The sequence below is a fragment of the Heterocephalus glaber genome, unplaced genomic scaffold (genome assembly GCF_053883595.1).
Source record: "Heterocephalus glaber isolate CG9 unplaced genomic scaffold, H.glaber_assembly_v1.0 deba00001689, whole genome shotgun sequence".
Lineage (NCBI taxonomy): Eukaryota > Metazoa > Chordata > Mammalia > Rodentia > Bathyergidae > Heterocephalus > Heterocephalus glaber.
In genome coordinates this window covers 13,093,296-13,110,511 of record NW_028258414.1, presented here as the reverse complement: position 1 = coordinate 13,110,511, position 17,216 = coordinate 13,093,296, and the positions used below count along the sequence as shown (strand labels likewise).

Below are 17,216 nucleotides of genomic sequence, written 5' to 3'. Positions count from 1 at the left end.
AAGGCAGAAGTGGGACACACTGACCAGGGGCCGATGGTTTGTTATAAGAGTGATGTGAGGGGCTGGGGATGTAGGCCACCTGGCAAGCGCAAGGTCCTAAGTTTGATCCCTGGTACCGCCAAAAAAAGTGATGTGAAAAGAGGACCTACCTCTATTTTGTTGAAGATGGTATTAGAGGTATTGAAGGATAAGTAAGAATTTGGTAGGAAGGGGAAAGTCTTTGCAAAGAAGGAACTATGAGCAGAGTCTCAGATGAGAATGTATGTGGCATATGACAATTTTAATTGCAGTAGTGAATTACTAGTAAGACTTCTGGAACAGGTTGGTGGTCTCAAGGTAAAGTAGAAGTGGAATCTGAAAGGGACAGCAAAAATTGGAAGGTTAAGGATATTGTGGGTAGACATAAAATACTGGATTCAGAGCTGGAATATTTCCAGGTAATAAACTGGAGAGTCTGTCCATTGGAGAAAGTGGCTTATATAAGTGGAGAAAAAGAAGGCACAGACATAAAGGATCTTTGGTATTAAGGCTTTAAAGTGAGTTTTTACAAAGATAATTGAAATATATCAAGGTGTTGTCAGGCAGTCCTGAGAAAGCAAGATTAGGAGTCATGTACCAGAGACCTGAGGGGGCATGACTGGGAGGTAGGTCAGTGACTGATGAAGAAAAGAGAATACTAGAACTAGAGATGACATAGCATCGAAGACCGGAAAAGACCAGTAGTTTACTTCATCCAAAGGCTTGTCTGTGGCAATGGTAGGGGATAAAGTCTCTATCCAGTTAGTAAAGCTTGTGGACATAGGAGCTGAAAGGAATTTTAGAGGTTATCTATTTAATCTGTTTTCTGGATTAGGAACCTGAGCGCCAGAGAGAGGAAAGTACTCTGGACTGATAATCAGGAGATCAGAGTTCTAAACACATCAGTAGAGTTCATTTTACCAGAAGACCTCAGCTTACCTTAGCCCTACCATTATTATTAGTCTTACATTTGCTGTGTGTCTTTTTGGATTTTTTGAGACAGGGTCTTGCTGTATACTTCAGGTTGGCCTTGAACTTGCAGCCATCCTCCTGCCTCAGCCTCCCTAGTGCTGATATTACAGGCATGTGTCACCACCCCTGGCCTGCTGTGTGTCTTTTAGTCATCTAGTTTTAGCTGTCACCATTACCTTGGCATTTATGTCCTTACCACCACTCTGGAGAGCACAGTAAGAAATTTGACTTTGTTATTTGGATTATTGACTTTCTCTCAATGTCTTCTTTCCCTTTCCTTTCACTTCTTACCAATTCCTAACTGGATCTACTGATTGTATCTTATAGGGAGGAGCTAACGTTTGAGATGCTAGTACTGGAACCCCGTGCCTCTGATGATGAAACCCTTGAGTCTGAGGCCTCCATTGGAACTGCTGATAGCTCAGAAAATTTGAATATTGAATCTGAGGGTACCAAGTCCAAGAGGTCAGGTAAATGAGCATGTCAGATCGGTGACTCCAGGTTTGTTTTGCAAAGAAGGAAGACAGAGTCCCTTTTAAGGGTGCACTGATCTTACATGAGAAGGTGACAGAGTCTTAAGGAATCCCTTTGTGAAGCTTTCGCATAAACTGCAACAGTTCAACCCTTCAGTGTAGTTGTGGTAATTTTTTTCTTTACATTTTCCAGAGAAAAGCCAGTAGTCCCAGTACATGTTGTCGTACTGTCCCATGCCCATTTTCTAATGGTGAGAGACAGAAATTGTGAGATAGGACAGTACACTAAAGGAGATGTTTAATAGAGCAGCATATCTCAAGGAGACAGAACTTAGTACTTAATCTCTCAGCTTTTAAAATGATAGTGACTGTTCTAGGCCTCTGCTGTTGATATAGTCACATACCAAGCACCCTTTTAAGGTTGCACTGATCTTACATGAGGTGGCAAAGTCCTAAGGAATCATTCACCTTTGTGAAGCTCTCGCATAAACTGCAACAGATCAACCCTTCAGTGTAGTTGTGGTGATACAAGAAATGGGTAGAGAGCTCTTTTAAGACCTTTCAGAGTGTATCAGCCTGGACCCTCCAAATCTTAGCCCACTCAGTTCCTTTGTGAACAGTGACTCATGCTTATTTGTCAGATTGCTTTAGAGGAAACTGACATTTATAGTTTTGGTCTCTTGTTTTGTATTAGAGAGAAGCTTAGGCCTCAGCTCCCTGAAGGCAGCTGCTAAGTCTGAACCTTCAGGAAAAATGCGAAAGCAGCTCAAAAAGCAGCAGGACTCTTTGGATTTTGTGGAATCCACATGTCTATCCAACACTGCATCATCTCATGGCACCAGAAAACGCTTTCAGATTTATTCCAAATCTCCATTCTACCGAGCTGCCTCTGCCAGCGAGGCTCCAGGAATGGAAGGACCATTGGGCCAGACCAAATCCCTGGAAGACAAGCCTCAGTTCATCAGCAGAGGGACTTTCAACCCTGAAAAGGGCAAACAAAAACTAAAGAATGTGAGAAACTCGCCTCAGAAAACCAAAGAGACCCCAGAGGGGACAGTAGTGTCTGGCCACAGGAAAGCTGTGGACCCAGACTGCAGCTCTGCCCAGCAGCTGGCTCTCTTTGGAAATAATGAGTTCATGGTCTGAACTGGCAGATGTGTGTCCCCTGTGGCTGGAGTGGTAAGCACACATGGCCTCGTTGGGGCCTTGTCACCGTGCCACAATAGTCCTAATTGTGGTCATGCCTCCAGGCTGAGCATGCACCTGCAGCCTGTGTGCTGAATTCTTGGGCCTTCATCGGAAGTAGAAAGGCCTCCTCGAAGCTTGCTGGGAAGGAGCCAGCTGTGCCTTGGCTGCTGTATTTAAATCGAGATTTCACTGAACAAAGCCACTTAGGCCTGGGGATTTTGGTCAGTGCTAGTTGCCTCTCCCCCACCTTTCTTTCCCTTCTTGGAGATAGATGTTGAACTACTGGGGGATATTGTGGACCTGAAGGACCCTCTGATTTCCAACATTGGAAGAAAACATATAAACCTACCTTAACCACGACAGCGAAAGGCCTGCAGCTTTATTTTGAGATTAAGAGTCGGGGTAGAATATAATTTTTTCCCAAGGATTCATAAAAAGCCTAAAGCTCTCTTTGAAAAACACTCCATGTTATAGCTGGGAAAAGTGAAAAAGCTATTTCCATTAAGCCATCAGAGCATGTATGAGATACCTGGTTATATGATGAAGACAAGAGTACATGCTTTGTTTTTGATATTTGATGTCAAAATAATCAATGCTGGTTTAACTCCTGATTAGTTCCTGCCAAATCTGTTGCATGGAATGAAGTTTCAGTAGCTATACTCTTCTCATGCTCCCTGATCCGAAGATCGGATTCTTTTATGTCCCAGAGACATTTAAGTGATCCCTAAACATGAAGGTTTCATCCTAATCCATCCAGGAATTTCTCTTTGCATAGATTAAGCTGAAGACCATACATGAGCCTATTCTCCCACCATGGACCCAAATAATGTGACAATTTAAATCACTTGCCCCACAAAACACACAATACTGCATGAATAAGTGTTATAGAAAGCTGCCAGAATATCAGAGGTTTTAATATGACCCGTCTAACTTTTACTTTCCCTCAGACCATCAGTATTAAGTAGAAGAAAAAAAAAATCAAGGACTACTTGAAGGTATTTTTGTTAATATACTGGTTACTGAAGTTTACTGTAAATATGTATGAAGTTTACTGTAAATTAGTATGTTTATTTCTTTTTAACCTTGTGCTTCCCAGGGAATTTCTTCCTCGGGTTAGAGGCTGTTAAATAGGGAATGAGAGCCACTCATCCCTGGGTTGAAGAAAAATACGGCCATCTTTTCATCACTGGTGGTCTCTATACTATGTTACTTACCACAACATGTTTGAAGCATCTTAACATTTGTGCGATGAAGTCTGTTTTTGCTATTTATAATGTATAAAAAATGGAACCCTTTGAGTTAAGTGTGTGAAAATGTTTAAAGTTAACTACATGCATCTTGTCTAACTACCACATGCACTGTTCTGAAAAAGAGCCTTACCACCTGTATCCTGAATTGTGGTTATTCTTTTCATACTTCCTTGATTTGATTGTTCAGGCAGTCTCTCCTGTTACACAACACTGAACCTCATACCATTGCATCAGTGGTCCTTGGCCAGCCCCCCGGGTCAGGTAGCACCATCATTCTGTGTGGCAGCTAAAGGTAGCATGCATCTTCCCTCTTTCTGGTTTTGGTTCAGAATTGAGCCAGGGAAAGGAAGCCTTTAAAAGCTCCAGAATGATGGTTAATCAGCAGATGTAAGGTTTTACAGCTCATGAATATTTGCCACCTTGTTCATGTCCTGTGTGATGAACATTAACCTGTAAAAGTGAATTTTATAAAAAGCTTGGTGATACAGACCTGTAGTTCCAGTTATGCAGGAATCTGAGGCAGGAGGATTGCTTGAGCTCAGGAGTTTGAGGCCAACCTGGGCTACATAGCAAGACCCCTATCTCAAAGTACGAATAATCAGAGACTGTCCCAGAGGGAAAGTCCCCCAGCATGGCTGTGTGCAAGGTGGGTGCTGCTTCCTGGGACCATACTCAGTTGCACACTTTGATTTTGGGGAGATTAGTGCACTGCTCGGCATTGACTGTTACTTTCCATTTGGTCCATGATGTTGTTAAAAAGAGATTACCCTTGTGAATAATTTTCTTTGTCCCAGAGGGATGACCCAGGGAACACATCTTGGCACATGTTCTCCAATCTAAATCTTTGTGGAGTTTTTGGGGGTTTTTTTGGCAAGATAAGGTTTTGGCAGTTAAATACCCCTTTATATAGGTCACTTTGTAGGAACTAGTTGATGGATGTTAAGATACTTTATAATTTTTCTCAGGGACCTAAAACCTGAATTTGGATAAAATTAAATTAAAAAAATTGTTTTTTGGTTGCTAGATTTGTGGACTTCCAGTCATTTAACAGGCGCCAGGATGGGGGTGGTTGGGAGGAGAGCCAAGCCATTGTAGAAATGTGTCACAGCAAGTGTGGCCCCCACTCCTTTGATGGAAAAATGCTGCTCTCCTAGGATGACAGGTGTTATTTTCTGATGAGACCAAGCCATACTCTTCAAAACTCAGCAAATGCTGTGTCCATGTCTATCTGTTCTTAATTGGTCCTCTCTACAGCTAACATCACATCAGCACCAAGGGATGCTGCATTACACTCTTGAGTAGGATGTTGATCTTGAATATATGTCAGATTTTTGACATATATTCTCCTTTGCTGCTTTTCTTTGATTTCATAAATGCCTCAAAGGAAATATCTATATGGCAACAGTTACTGGGGTGGCACCATGTTCAAAGCCCACACTCCAAAATTCAGTCGGCATCACAGTCCCAGCCCCGAATACAACATTCTTTCTTCTGCCCATTGAAGCTAGTGTTTTCTTACTGTAATGGCATATGTATCATAGAAATATAACAGAAGCAGGAAGTTGAACTTCATTCTAGACTATAGATTAAAGCAAATTAGCACAGGCAAGATAGAGGGAGGTGACATGCTTAGTTTATGATGCACTTTGTATTTCCTACCATTTAATTATTTGACCTCCCCGGGCTTCTGAAAACACAAATGGAGAGACAACCTACCTCCTATGAGCCTTGCAGAGGGAGACAGAAGGACCTGAGGTCAGGATGCTGGAGTCCCCAACTTCCCATAGCACTTAGCCTGCTGAGAGATTAGTGGAGACTTCTGTGTTCCATTCACAGTAGGATGGTTTTCTGGGTCAAAGCTGGGTTCTGGAAGTGTGCCGAGAAGAGGCAGGCAATCCAGAAAATCCTTCTATCTCACGTCAGATTCTCTGGGCCATGTGTTTTTAACTGTTAACCTGTGAATGTTTACCTTTCACAAACATTCTGCTGAATTAGAATTCTCAGGATGTGTCCGAAGTTAAGAGTTTCAAACAGTTCAGGTGGCTTTCTCATCCACCTCATCCTCTGCCCTTGGTGGGGAACTGGATGTGGCATCTGCATCATTTTGCATTGAAAAGCAGAGGTTCACTCATACCTTTGTGACAACTCCCAGCTCTGTCTCCCAACACCATGCTGGCCTTGGTAGTAAAATCCTTGGTATTCGTGGGAGTCCTCTGTCTTCCATGTTCCTAGAATAACGTGTAACAACTTTTCTCTGGACCTACTCCCACATCTGATTCGATGTTACATGTAACTGCAAAAGGATCATGGAGATGGCTCTGTTAGGTCTTGAGGATCTTTTGGTTCAACCTGTTTTCCAAAAAGCCCACCAGTGGGCCTGTCACTTTGCTATCCATCCATTCATCATGCTTATTAGTCCCATTAGGTCATACAAAAAGTTGCACCTCTTGAACCAAGTATTTGTATTTACTATGGGAAAGGTGAACTACAGATTAGTATTATATTATTTTAATGGATTTAAAGTAATTTATAAGTATGTTGAGTGTAAATTTTTTAAAGACTATTATAAAAGGACATATCCTGTGAAATGTATCATTTTATTGAACAGAATAATTCTATAAGAAGAATGATTTATCTCACCCACAGAACTGATTACATTCCTGATGCAATCAACAGGCACTTTGTAACTTCCTTATTTTAGGGGGAGGACGAGACATCTGTATAAAGTACAGTTTGTGTCCCTCAGAATATGCACTGTATGGCTACACAAAAGCAGCTTGATGAACAAATTACCCCATGGCTCATTAAAGAACAAAACTTCCAGAAGCAGCAGTATGTGTGGTTTTCTTTTGTAACCATCCTGGCTCCCACCCTAACTCCCAACCCCAAGGAACAGCAGTGGTTTTATAGTTACACTGTGTTATAAGGAAAGGCCTCTACCCCAAACTGACAACACGTAGAGGCGAGTTACTGGAACTCAACTGAATTCACATGAAGACAAGATTCCAGGTGTTGGTTTCTCTGTAAGGGATGGCAGGTACTGGCTGTCAAGACTTAATTTAGAGGGGATTCCAAGCTGGCTGAACGGTGGTACCTAAAGCTCACTTGCTTCTCCACAGACACAGAAAAACCGAACCAGCAAGTATATTGCTACATTTTGATTTGAGTGACCCTGGGAGGACTCAGCAAGAGAAACTGCAATCCCACAAGAATCAGAGACCTGGGACATAGAGAAAATATCCTTTCAACCAACCTTCCTGCCTCAACGGCCAGGGACGAGGGAGCCATTCTTTGGCAGGAGGATCGGGGAGAGAACCCCAGCAGCCACGTCGGCATGGGTGCCAACAGCCCTAGCTGCTTTGCTTTCACGCTCTTCCCTCAGCCTTAAGTCTGATTTGATCAGTAGCCTTGCTTTAGGGAAAGGATTCCACATCATGACCTCCCAGCAAACTCCTAGGGTGCTGTATCCAGGAGCCATCTAGCTAGAGACCTACCAATGTGTGAATTGGGCTACTCTGGGAAGCCACACATGCCACTTCCCTGGCTGATCAGGTAGCTACTTCACGAACCACACTTGGCCCAGTAGAGTAACAGTCAAACCTCCTGAGTGCCGTGTAGTATTAAAGGTGGATGTCAACAACACAACAGGAATGCTCCCCTCAATAACCCAGAGTTTGGGGAGTGTGCGCTCAGATCACAGGTGTGGCTGGTTGTGTGCAGATTCACACTAGTGGTGGGAGTAAAGGTGGTCACTCGTGGTTCCTGCCACCCTTTTCATGACAGCCTGCAGAGGCTCTTGTCACTAACAGGCCAGGGAAGGAACTTCCATGGGCCCCTTGTTGCCCCACCCAAAGATGCATGGCCTACTGAACTCCAGAGAGAAACTGCCCAGGGGCACCAGCTGTGTCCTGCTCTCACTTGTGCCCATAGGCACTTTGAAGAAGTCAGGAAAGCCCCAGCTGTCACCCTGTTCCAGGTGTGCATGGCTGAAGTGCCCTGAGGTCTTGCTGCTCTGTGGGTACTGCTACGGTAACAGCAGATAGGAACACAGTTCCTGCTGTCACCACACCTATGTGGTTCCCACCACCAGCTAACCTTGTCTGACCATGCACTCCTGTTAGGTGTTGTAGTTTTTGTCACCACCTTCCCCTGTGAAGCACCTGTACACCACCTTTTCATCAGAATACAAGTGCTTCAAGCCAAAAATCCTTACCTGTAACAGCCAGTATCGACAATGCTTTAGGAAACCCCCATCACTTGTGAGGCACCACCGCTCCCATTATAGGAGTAGCCACACAGTGTGTACCACACGCTGCTGTCTACACTGCTAGTGTCCCAACACTCATGAGGCCCACAGAGCTCACTAATCATAGCCAGAGAAACTATAGGGAGACTACACTATGGTATCCGGCTGAAAACAGACCTAACATTGCATTAAAAACTGACAGCTAAGACACAGCATCAGGAGAAAGCAGCTTACTAAGGTCACATCAGCCGGCTACACTGTACCCTCCCAGTGCAAGCAAGCAGGTCCACACCCCACACACAAGCTAGCAGGCCCCATGCCTGGCTTGGCGCTCTTCCAATGCAAACAGGCAGGCCTGTCCCCACTGTGCAGCACCCCTAACCACGAGCAGTCAGGCCCATGCCCACCACAGGATGCCCTCCAATCCAAAGATGCAACCATCCATAAGTGCAAGCCAGCTCCACATTTTGCTTCCCCATGACAGAGCAGCAGAGGGAGACTGACTGACCTGATCCTGGAAGAGGACACAGCCTGGGGAAAGAAAGTAAGCCTGGAAAGCCAGCAGATGCAGGGAGAAAGTACAGACTGGGCCAGCAACTTCCAGGACTCCAGGATTACCCTCCCAAAATGACCGGGTGAGAGACAACCACAGGAGACCAGCAGAGAGGGAGTGGGTCAGAAATAAGGCCCCCGAGAAGTGAAAGTTCAGGCTGGAATACAGACCCTGCCCTCCGGAAAGGAGCACCCAGACCCGAGTGTCAACCTTAAGTCCAACAGTGGATTCCAGAACTGCAGGTCCTGGAAAGAAAACATTCATTTAAAAGCAAGAATTTTGTTTGACTCAGTCGTTTTTTTTGGTTTTTTTTTAAAATTTTTTATTACTTTTCTCTCAACAGGTTTTTGGGGGCTTGAGGGTTTTTTCTCCCTTTTTTTCTGTTCTTTTCCTCTTTCAACTTTTTCTCTCCCTTACTTTATTTTCTGCATTTTGATATTTTTCTTTTTTCTTCTTTTTCTTCTTTCCTGTCACAATTTTCTTTTACTACTCAATTCAGGGGTACCTCAGATCATGAACTTAATTCACTCTACAGTTCTGGAAAAGATGGCCACATTCATGTTTGTGTGAGAAAGATGGCCGTGGTGGTGTTTATTACCCAATGCAGAATTTGCAAACGAAAACAAAATTTTGTCAAACACTTCTGTCTGCAAATCGATTGTTCCCAAACAAAAGTGTTTGTGAACTGAGGTACCAGTGTACTGTGTTTCCCTGAAAGTAAGACCTAACCAGAACAAGACTTAGCTGGTCATTACCATGGGGATAGCCGGTGTCATGCAGAAGATTAGACCTTACTATTCTCTTGCTCAGTGGCTACTCTGTAGTGGCAGGGAAGGGAAGCACAGACTGATTTGGGCTGGCTTTGTTTTTTCAGCTACATCTTATTTTGGGGGAAATATGGTAGGACGCTCTATTTCACTTTTCTCTCTTCATATCCCATTGATTTTTCAAATTTTACTTTTTTCATTCTCCAGTTCTCCCTCTACCTTTAATAGAATAATGACTAAGCTTTATGAATCTCTAGATAGCTAAATTTACCTTGTTACTGTTGAATACTGTTCTCTTAATAGAGGGGAAAATTGCTCCATATAGTATTTACTATAGGTCAATAGTAGGTCAATGTTTGATTTGTCTTACGTGTTCATACTATAATTATAGAGCTCTTTCTCATGGCTAGGGCTGGTACATTACTGGTCCTTATGGTTTGTCAGTGTTCAGTTTGCCTTTAATAATTGATACTGATTTTATTACTATAGCCAAGGTGATGTAGTTGTTGCTATTAATTGATTTTCTTGGGATGTCACTATCTGGATTGCCTTGGGATCATTATTAATAACTGCAGCTGATTGCCAGAGAATTGGGGCAAATATGCTCCAACCTCCCATCACAAGTAAACAGAAGTGGTTGGATCCTGGGACACAGGTAAAAGCCAACAGTAAGCATACCCAGAGGGCAACAAAGAAAAGTAGACATTAAAGTGTTCTCTATTCTAGAAACAAAGTTTTCTACTATAAGCAACTCCCAAACTTATAAAACAGACAAACACATGGAAACATGAGTAGACAAGGCAACAAATGCATCCAAAAATTCCCAACTGTCCCACAAGGTTCCAAAGAGGAGGAAACCTAAAGCCCCATCATCAGATTATTTGAGACAATATCTGAGAAGACAATAAAATGAATCAGTAAGGTATGTGGAAAACCAGCGTTACAAAATATTTTAAGGCTATGCTAGAAAGAGACAAGCCAACAGTACCAATGTGTCAAAAAAGAATTAATGCATCTGACAGGATGAACAGCTGAACAAAATGGGAAAAATGAAATTAGCAACAAGAAAATAATGCAATGACAGGAATAAGACAATACCTCTCAATCATACCTCTCTCAAGGTGAGTGGTCTCAATGTCCCAGTCAAAAGGTACAACAGAGTGACAGAATGGACCAAGAAAAAACAAAACCCAACAATATGCAGTACAGATATTCCCTATTTAACAACTTGTCTAACAACTGTTTGAACTTACAACCAAGGCATGCTATTTGGACATATGACCTGCCACTTGGGTTTATGACCTATTTTTTTAGGACAGTACACCTTTGTTTATACAGTGCTATGGCTTGTACCTCGATGTCCCCCCAAAGGATCATGCAGTCATAGATGGGGCTTTTCAGAGATGGCTGGATCTAGGGTGTGTGATGCTCAGATAAGGATATGATGCTGGGATTAAGCATGATGTGCTGGGATTAAGGGTGCCCTCCCTCGGTGTGAGTACTACCTTCTGAAAGGGCAGATAGCCTGGATGGACTAAAAGGGATAGAAAGAGGGGTCTTGTGGTTGCTTGCTGCTGCTGCTTATCTTCTGTTGCCTCCTGCTCACTCTGGTATGCCCCTCTGCCGTGCCACCCTGCCTTAGAGCCACACCATTATAGACTGAAACCTCTAGAACTATGAGCCAAAGTAAACATTTCTTCTTTTAACTTCAGGTATTGGGTATTTTGTCTCAGAAATGAGAAAAGAAACTAAGATACAGTACTGAAATTTTTGCTGATTGTATTGTAGTTTTTTAAAAATTAATTTTATTGGTACATTTTAGATAATACATAATGACCACATTCATCATAGGGAATTTGTACCTATACATGATATATCTTGATTCTTTTTTCCCCAATCCCCTCCCCTTCCTTCCACCCCTCTTCCCCTCCTTATTTACAAAAGCTCTGTTTCTATTTCCTTCTACTCTTTTCTTTTCCTTTTCTCCCCCCGCCCCCATGTTCTCCTTCCCATTTGAACATTCCCTTCCTATTTCCCAAAGTACTGTAGTTTTATGTTCTGTTATACATTACAGTACTGCATATAAGAGTTACCCAAATAAAAGCAAAGTCACCAGCTTGGAGTTTCCTTTGACTTTCTTTGTTCTGAATCTTGTAATGCACATACTATATACAATTCCTCATTTAGCAACCAGTTCATTTAACAACCTAGTTGCACGATTGGAACTAGATCATTAAATGAGGAATTGTCCGAGTACAAGAAACACATTTAATCCAAAAAGATACTCACAGATTAAAAACCAAGGATGGAAAACAATATTTCATGCATCAGGAACCTGGAAAAGAAGCAGGAGTTGCTATCCTAATTTTAGATAAAGTGTATTTCAATCCAAGACTGATCAGAAGAGAGAAAGAAGGTCACTACATATTGGTTAAGGGAACAGTTCAACAGGAAGAGTTAACAACTATAAATATATATGCATATATATATGCATATATATATATATATATATGCATGCCAGTGCACCTGACTTCATAAAACAAACACTATTGGACATGAAAAATCATAAACTCCAGTACAGTTGTAATGGGGGATCTCAATACCTCACTGTCACAAAGGGACAGATCAACTAGGCAAAAAATCAACAAAGAAGTATCAGAACTGAACCAGACCTGCAAACAAATGGACTTAATAGATAGTATCCACCCAACTACAGAATACACATTCTTCTCAGCAGCACAGTGGACTTTCTCCAAAGTAGACAACATACTAGCCCATAGAGCATGCTTAAGTAAATGCAAAAGAACTGAAGTTATCCCATGCATTTTATCAGACCATAATGCAGTGAGACTAGAAATCCATGGCAAAAGACACCACAAAACTGTGCAAACACATGGAAATTAAAACCCTCTTGAATTGAGTCACAGAAGAAATTGAAAAAAATTAAGACAATCAATAATACCAGTAAGACATATTGGAAACCCATGGGACACAATAAAAGCAGTCCTAAGAGGGAAGTTTATAGCAGTGAATTCACATGCTAGAAAAACAGTGCTCTCAACCTAATGATACACCTCAAGTTCCTAGAAAAACAAGAATAATCCAAACCCAAAGCTAGTACAAGGAAGGAAATTATAAAAGTCAGGGAAGAAATTATTGAATCAACGAAATACAAAGAATCAACAAACTGAAGAAATCAGTGAATCAGAGTAGATTCTTTGAAAGATTGAACAAAACAACAAATCCTTAGCCAAACTTATTTTAAAAAGGAAAGAAAAGACCAAAATCCATGTAATTAGCAATGAAAAAGGTAAAATTACAACAGATTCTGCCAGAATCCCAAAGATTATTGGCAACTACTTTGAGAAACGGTACTATAGTAAAATGGAAAACTCAGAAGAAATGAGTAAATTCCTAGATACATATGAAATACCAAAGCTGAACCAAGAAAATTCAAAAAATTGTAAATAAGCCAATATTAGTAAAATTAAGGAAGTAAAACAAACAAACAAAAAAAAACCCTTCTCAACTAAGAAAAGAAAAGCCCAGGTCCTGATGGATTCCACTGCTGATTTCTACAAAAGCTTTAGAGAAAATGTAACACCAATACTCTTCAAACTTTAATGAAATCAAAAGGGAAACAGTACTCCCAAAATCATCCCTGGAAGTAAGCATCACCCTGATTCAAAAACCAGAAAAGGACCAAACTAGAAAGAACTACAGACCAATCACTGTAATGAACACAGATGCAAAAATCCTCAATAAGATAGTACTGACAAACAATGCAGCAAATCATCAAAAAGATCATACATCATGACCAAGTAGACTAATTCCAGTGATGTATCAATAAATATAATTCATCACACAAATAAAAGGACAAAAACCTCATCTCAATAGATGCAGAGCAAGCATTTGACAAAATTTAGCATCCATTCATGGTTTTTAAAACCCTGAAGAAAATAGGAATAGAGGGTCTTTATTTTAATCTGGTAAAGGGCATCTATGACAAACCAATGGCCAATGTCATACTTAACAGGGAAAAGCTGAAAACTTTTTCTCTAAAATCAGGTACAACACAAGGATGTCTACTATTGCCACTTTTGTTCAACATAGCACTCAAAATTCTAGCTAGAACAATTAGACAAGAGAAAGAGAAAAAGGGACAGCTGGGCATGGTAGCACATGCCTGTAATCCCAGCACTCAGGAGGCTGAGGCAGGAAGATTGTCACGAGTTCAAGACCAGCCTGGGTTACATACTAAGTCCAAGGCCAGCCTGAACTGCATAGTGAGATTCTGCCTCAAAAAAAAAAAAAAAAAAAAAAAAAAAGGAAATAAAAGAGGATATAGCTATGGAAAGCAATTAAATTATCATTTCCAGATGACATGATCCTCTACATAGAAGACCCTAAAAACTCCATGGAAAAAATCCTAGGAACTAATACCCAAATTCAGTAGTGTAGCAGGAAATAAAGTCAGTACTCAAAAATGAATAATTTTCCTGTATGCCAATAACAAACATTGAGAGGGAAATGCTTTTCACAATAGCACAAAGAAAAATGAAATACTTAGGAATTAACCTAACCAAGGAAGTGAAAGACCTCTACCATGAAAACTATAGTACTCTCTCAAAGGAGGCCAAAGAGGATATCAGAAAACACAAAGCTCTCCCCTATTCCTGGATAGGCAGAACCAATATACTTTAAAGGCCATACTTCCAAAACTGTTATCTAGATTTAATGCAATCCCAATCAAAATGCCAATAACATTTCTTACAGAACTGGAGAAGATAATCCTAAAACTCATATGGAGCCAGAATAGACCTAGAATAGCAAAAGCAATTCGGGGCAAGGGCAAGGCAGGGGGCATCACTGGACCTCAAGTTATACTACAAAGCTACAGTCGTAAAAGTAGCATGGGATTGGCAAAACCAAAAACAATACAAACCCAACTTGTGGATCAATGGAACAGAATAGAAGATACATAACAACCCCAGGCATACTCAGTTACACAATCTTTGACAAGCAGCCAAATCCCTTCACTGGAGGAAAGATAGCCTCTTTAACAAATGGTGCTGGGAAAACTGCCATCCACCTGCTGAAGGTTGAACTTAGACCCATCTCTCACACCATACACTAAACTAAAATAAAAATGGATCAAAGATCTGATGATTAAAACAAACAATCTGCTGGAAGACAAAATAGGTAAAATCTCAAAGACACAGGTGTAGGCAGACTTTCTAAATAAAACCCCAGTTGCACACACGCATGCACACATACACACCCCAAGAATCAACAAATGGGATAACATTAATTAAAAAAAAAACTTTTTGAACAGCAAAAACAGCAAAGGAAACCACAGAGTGAAGAGACAACCTACAGAATGGGAAAAATTTTTTGCCAGCTACCCTTGAGACAAGCACTAACATCTAGAATACATAAAGAATCCCCCCCACCAATTAGACCCCAATTTAAAGACCCAATCAAAAAATGAGCATCTGAAATGAATACACTTCTCAGATGAAGAAATACAATTGGCCAATAAATACATGAAAAAATATTTAACGTTGCTGGCCACTTGAGAAATGCAAATTTTTAACAACATGAAGACTCCATTTCAACCCAGAAAGAATGGCTACCATCAAGAAATCAACCAATAACAAAATGCTGGCAAGGCTGTGGGGAGAAAGGAACCCTTCTCCATTGTTGGTGGGAATATAAACTGATACAACCACTATGGAAATCAGTATGGAGACTCCTCAAAAAACTAAAATTAGAAATTCCATTTGACCCAGCTATTTCCCTTTTAGGTATTTTCCAAAAAGAGTTAAAAACATTATACAACAGTGATGGATGTATACCCGTGTTTATAACAATGCAATAGCAGCTAAAATCTTGGAATAGCCTATCTCCTTAACAGATAAATGGATAAAATGTAGTATTTATCAACAGTGGAGACTACTCTGCCATATAGAAAGATAAACTTGAGGTATTTGTAGGAAAATAGATGCACTTTGAGACCATAATGCAAAGTGAAGTAAATGAGACATACAAACTTGAGCATCATATGGTTTCCCATGTAATCTTAATAAGGAGAAAAAAAGTTACTAGGAAAAAAGAGAGGATTATATTCTAAATATGTTTGTGCTGTTCGTTTTCTAGTTTCCTTCCAATATGGTATGTGTCACTTTGAAGAATTTCCATTTCTTTGGATATGTTAAGGTCTTTATTGTTTCCATGACCATTTTTTAAAATCCCAAGAATTTTTTAAAATTCCCAGAATTGGAAAATCTATGCAGACCCCAGCCAGCACACAGAAGGTGAGCCACGAGGGCGCCAGAAGCACCACAACCCCCCCAGCCCCGTCGAAATGGGAAGACAGTAAACAAGTCTCAAAACCAGATTTCCAGATCACCTACAGCAACCCCAAAGGGAAACGAGATGGAATACTCTGATACTCAACCACCTAGACTCCCTGAACTGGCAACAAAAGAGGATTTGGAGAAAATGAAATCAGAAATAATTTCTCAGATAATAGCAGAGATTGTGCTCATAGTGCAAGACATGATTAATACATCTAGAGAGGAGCTGAGGAACATGATGGAATCCCAATATAAGAAACAAATGGAATCTATAAAACAGATGCAAAGAGATTTCCAGGAGATCAGAAACTCCATTGAAAGTCTACGCAGTAGAATGAGCCAATGTGAAGACAGAATTTCAGATATAGAAGATAAGATTGCAATTAGGGACCAGGAAAAGAAAAATTGCTTTAAAATTGTAAGGGACCATGAGAAATCAATCCAGCAGCTGCTAGATGATATAAAGAAGAATAACATAAGACTGATTGGAGTCAATGAAGAAACAGGAGAGAGTGCAGACGACATAAAAAAAACTCTTCACAGAAGTGATGGCAGAAAACTTCCCAAGCATGGGAAAAGAACTTGACATACAGATACGTGAGGCATATAGGACTCCAGCTAGCCTTGATCAAAAAAAATCTACACATAGGCATATAATTGTTAAGATTCCAGAAACCCAACAGAAGAACAAAGTTCTACAAGCAGTTAGAGAAAAGAAACAAATCACATACAAAGGAAAGCCCATCAGAATCACAGCAGACTTCTCAATATAAACCCTCAAGGCAAGAAGAGCTTGGAGTGATGTATTTCAAGGCCTAAAAGAAAACAGCCAGATCCAACCCAGATTGATGTACCCTGAAAAATTATCTTTCAAAACTGATGGAGAAATAAGATACTTTCATGACAAAGAGCACCTTAGGAACTTCATGAATACCAAACCAGTACTCCAAAAATTTTAGACAATATCCTAGGAAAAGACAATGAGGATCACAACCCCAGGCAGCCCAGCAGAATGAATCCATTGGGTGTGACAAGAAATTAAACCCAAAGGGGTGAATCCAACAAACAGAAAAAGTCATGACAATGATAAGTCAATACATATCAGTTATAACCATCAATGTTAATGGTTTCAATTCACCAATCAAAAGAAATAGGCTGGCAGAATGGGTCAAGAAGCAAAATCCAACAATATGCTACATACAAGAAACACATTTAATTAAAAAAGAAACTCATAGACTGAAAGTTAAAGGGTGGAAATCAATACTCCATGTGACAGGAACCCCCCCCCCCCGCCAAAAAAACCGCAGTAGCCATCCTCTTTGCAGATCAAGTGGATTTCAAATGAAAATCTGAAACACTGTGGTCCCAAGAATTTCAGATAAGGGATACT

General features: G+C 40.8%; 1 protein-coding gene across 20 annotated transcripts in view; it reads left to right on the top strand.

The window, feature by feature from the left end:
* Myo9a (myosin IXA) overlaps positions 1-6,727 on the top strand; it is a 305,400-nt gene extending 298,673 nt beyond the window's left edge. For all 20 annotated transcript variants that reach the window (XM_087198928.1, XM_087198925.1, XM_087198926.1 and 17 more), the window contains 2 exons: positions 1,318-1,460; positions 2,158-6,727. In XM_087198928.1, coding sequence (XP_087055054.1) covers positions 1,318-1,460; positions 2,158-2,609 — 595 coding nt within the window. In that variant the 3' untranslated portion in view covers positions 2,610-6,727. The remainder of the gene's footprint in view (positions 1-1,317; positions 1,461-2,157) is intronic.
* The last annotated feature ends 10,489 nt before the right edge of the window (positions 6,728-17,216 follow it).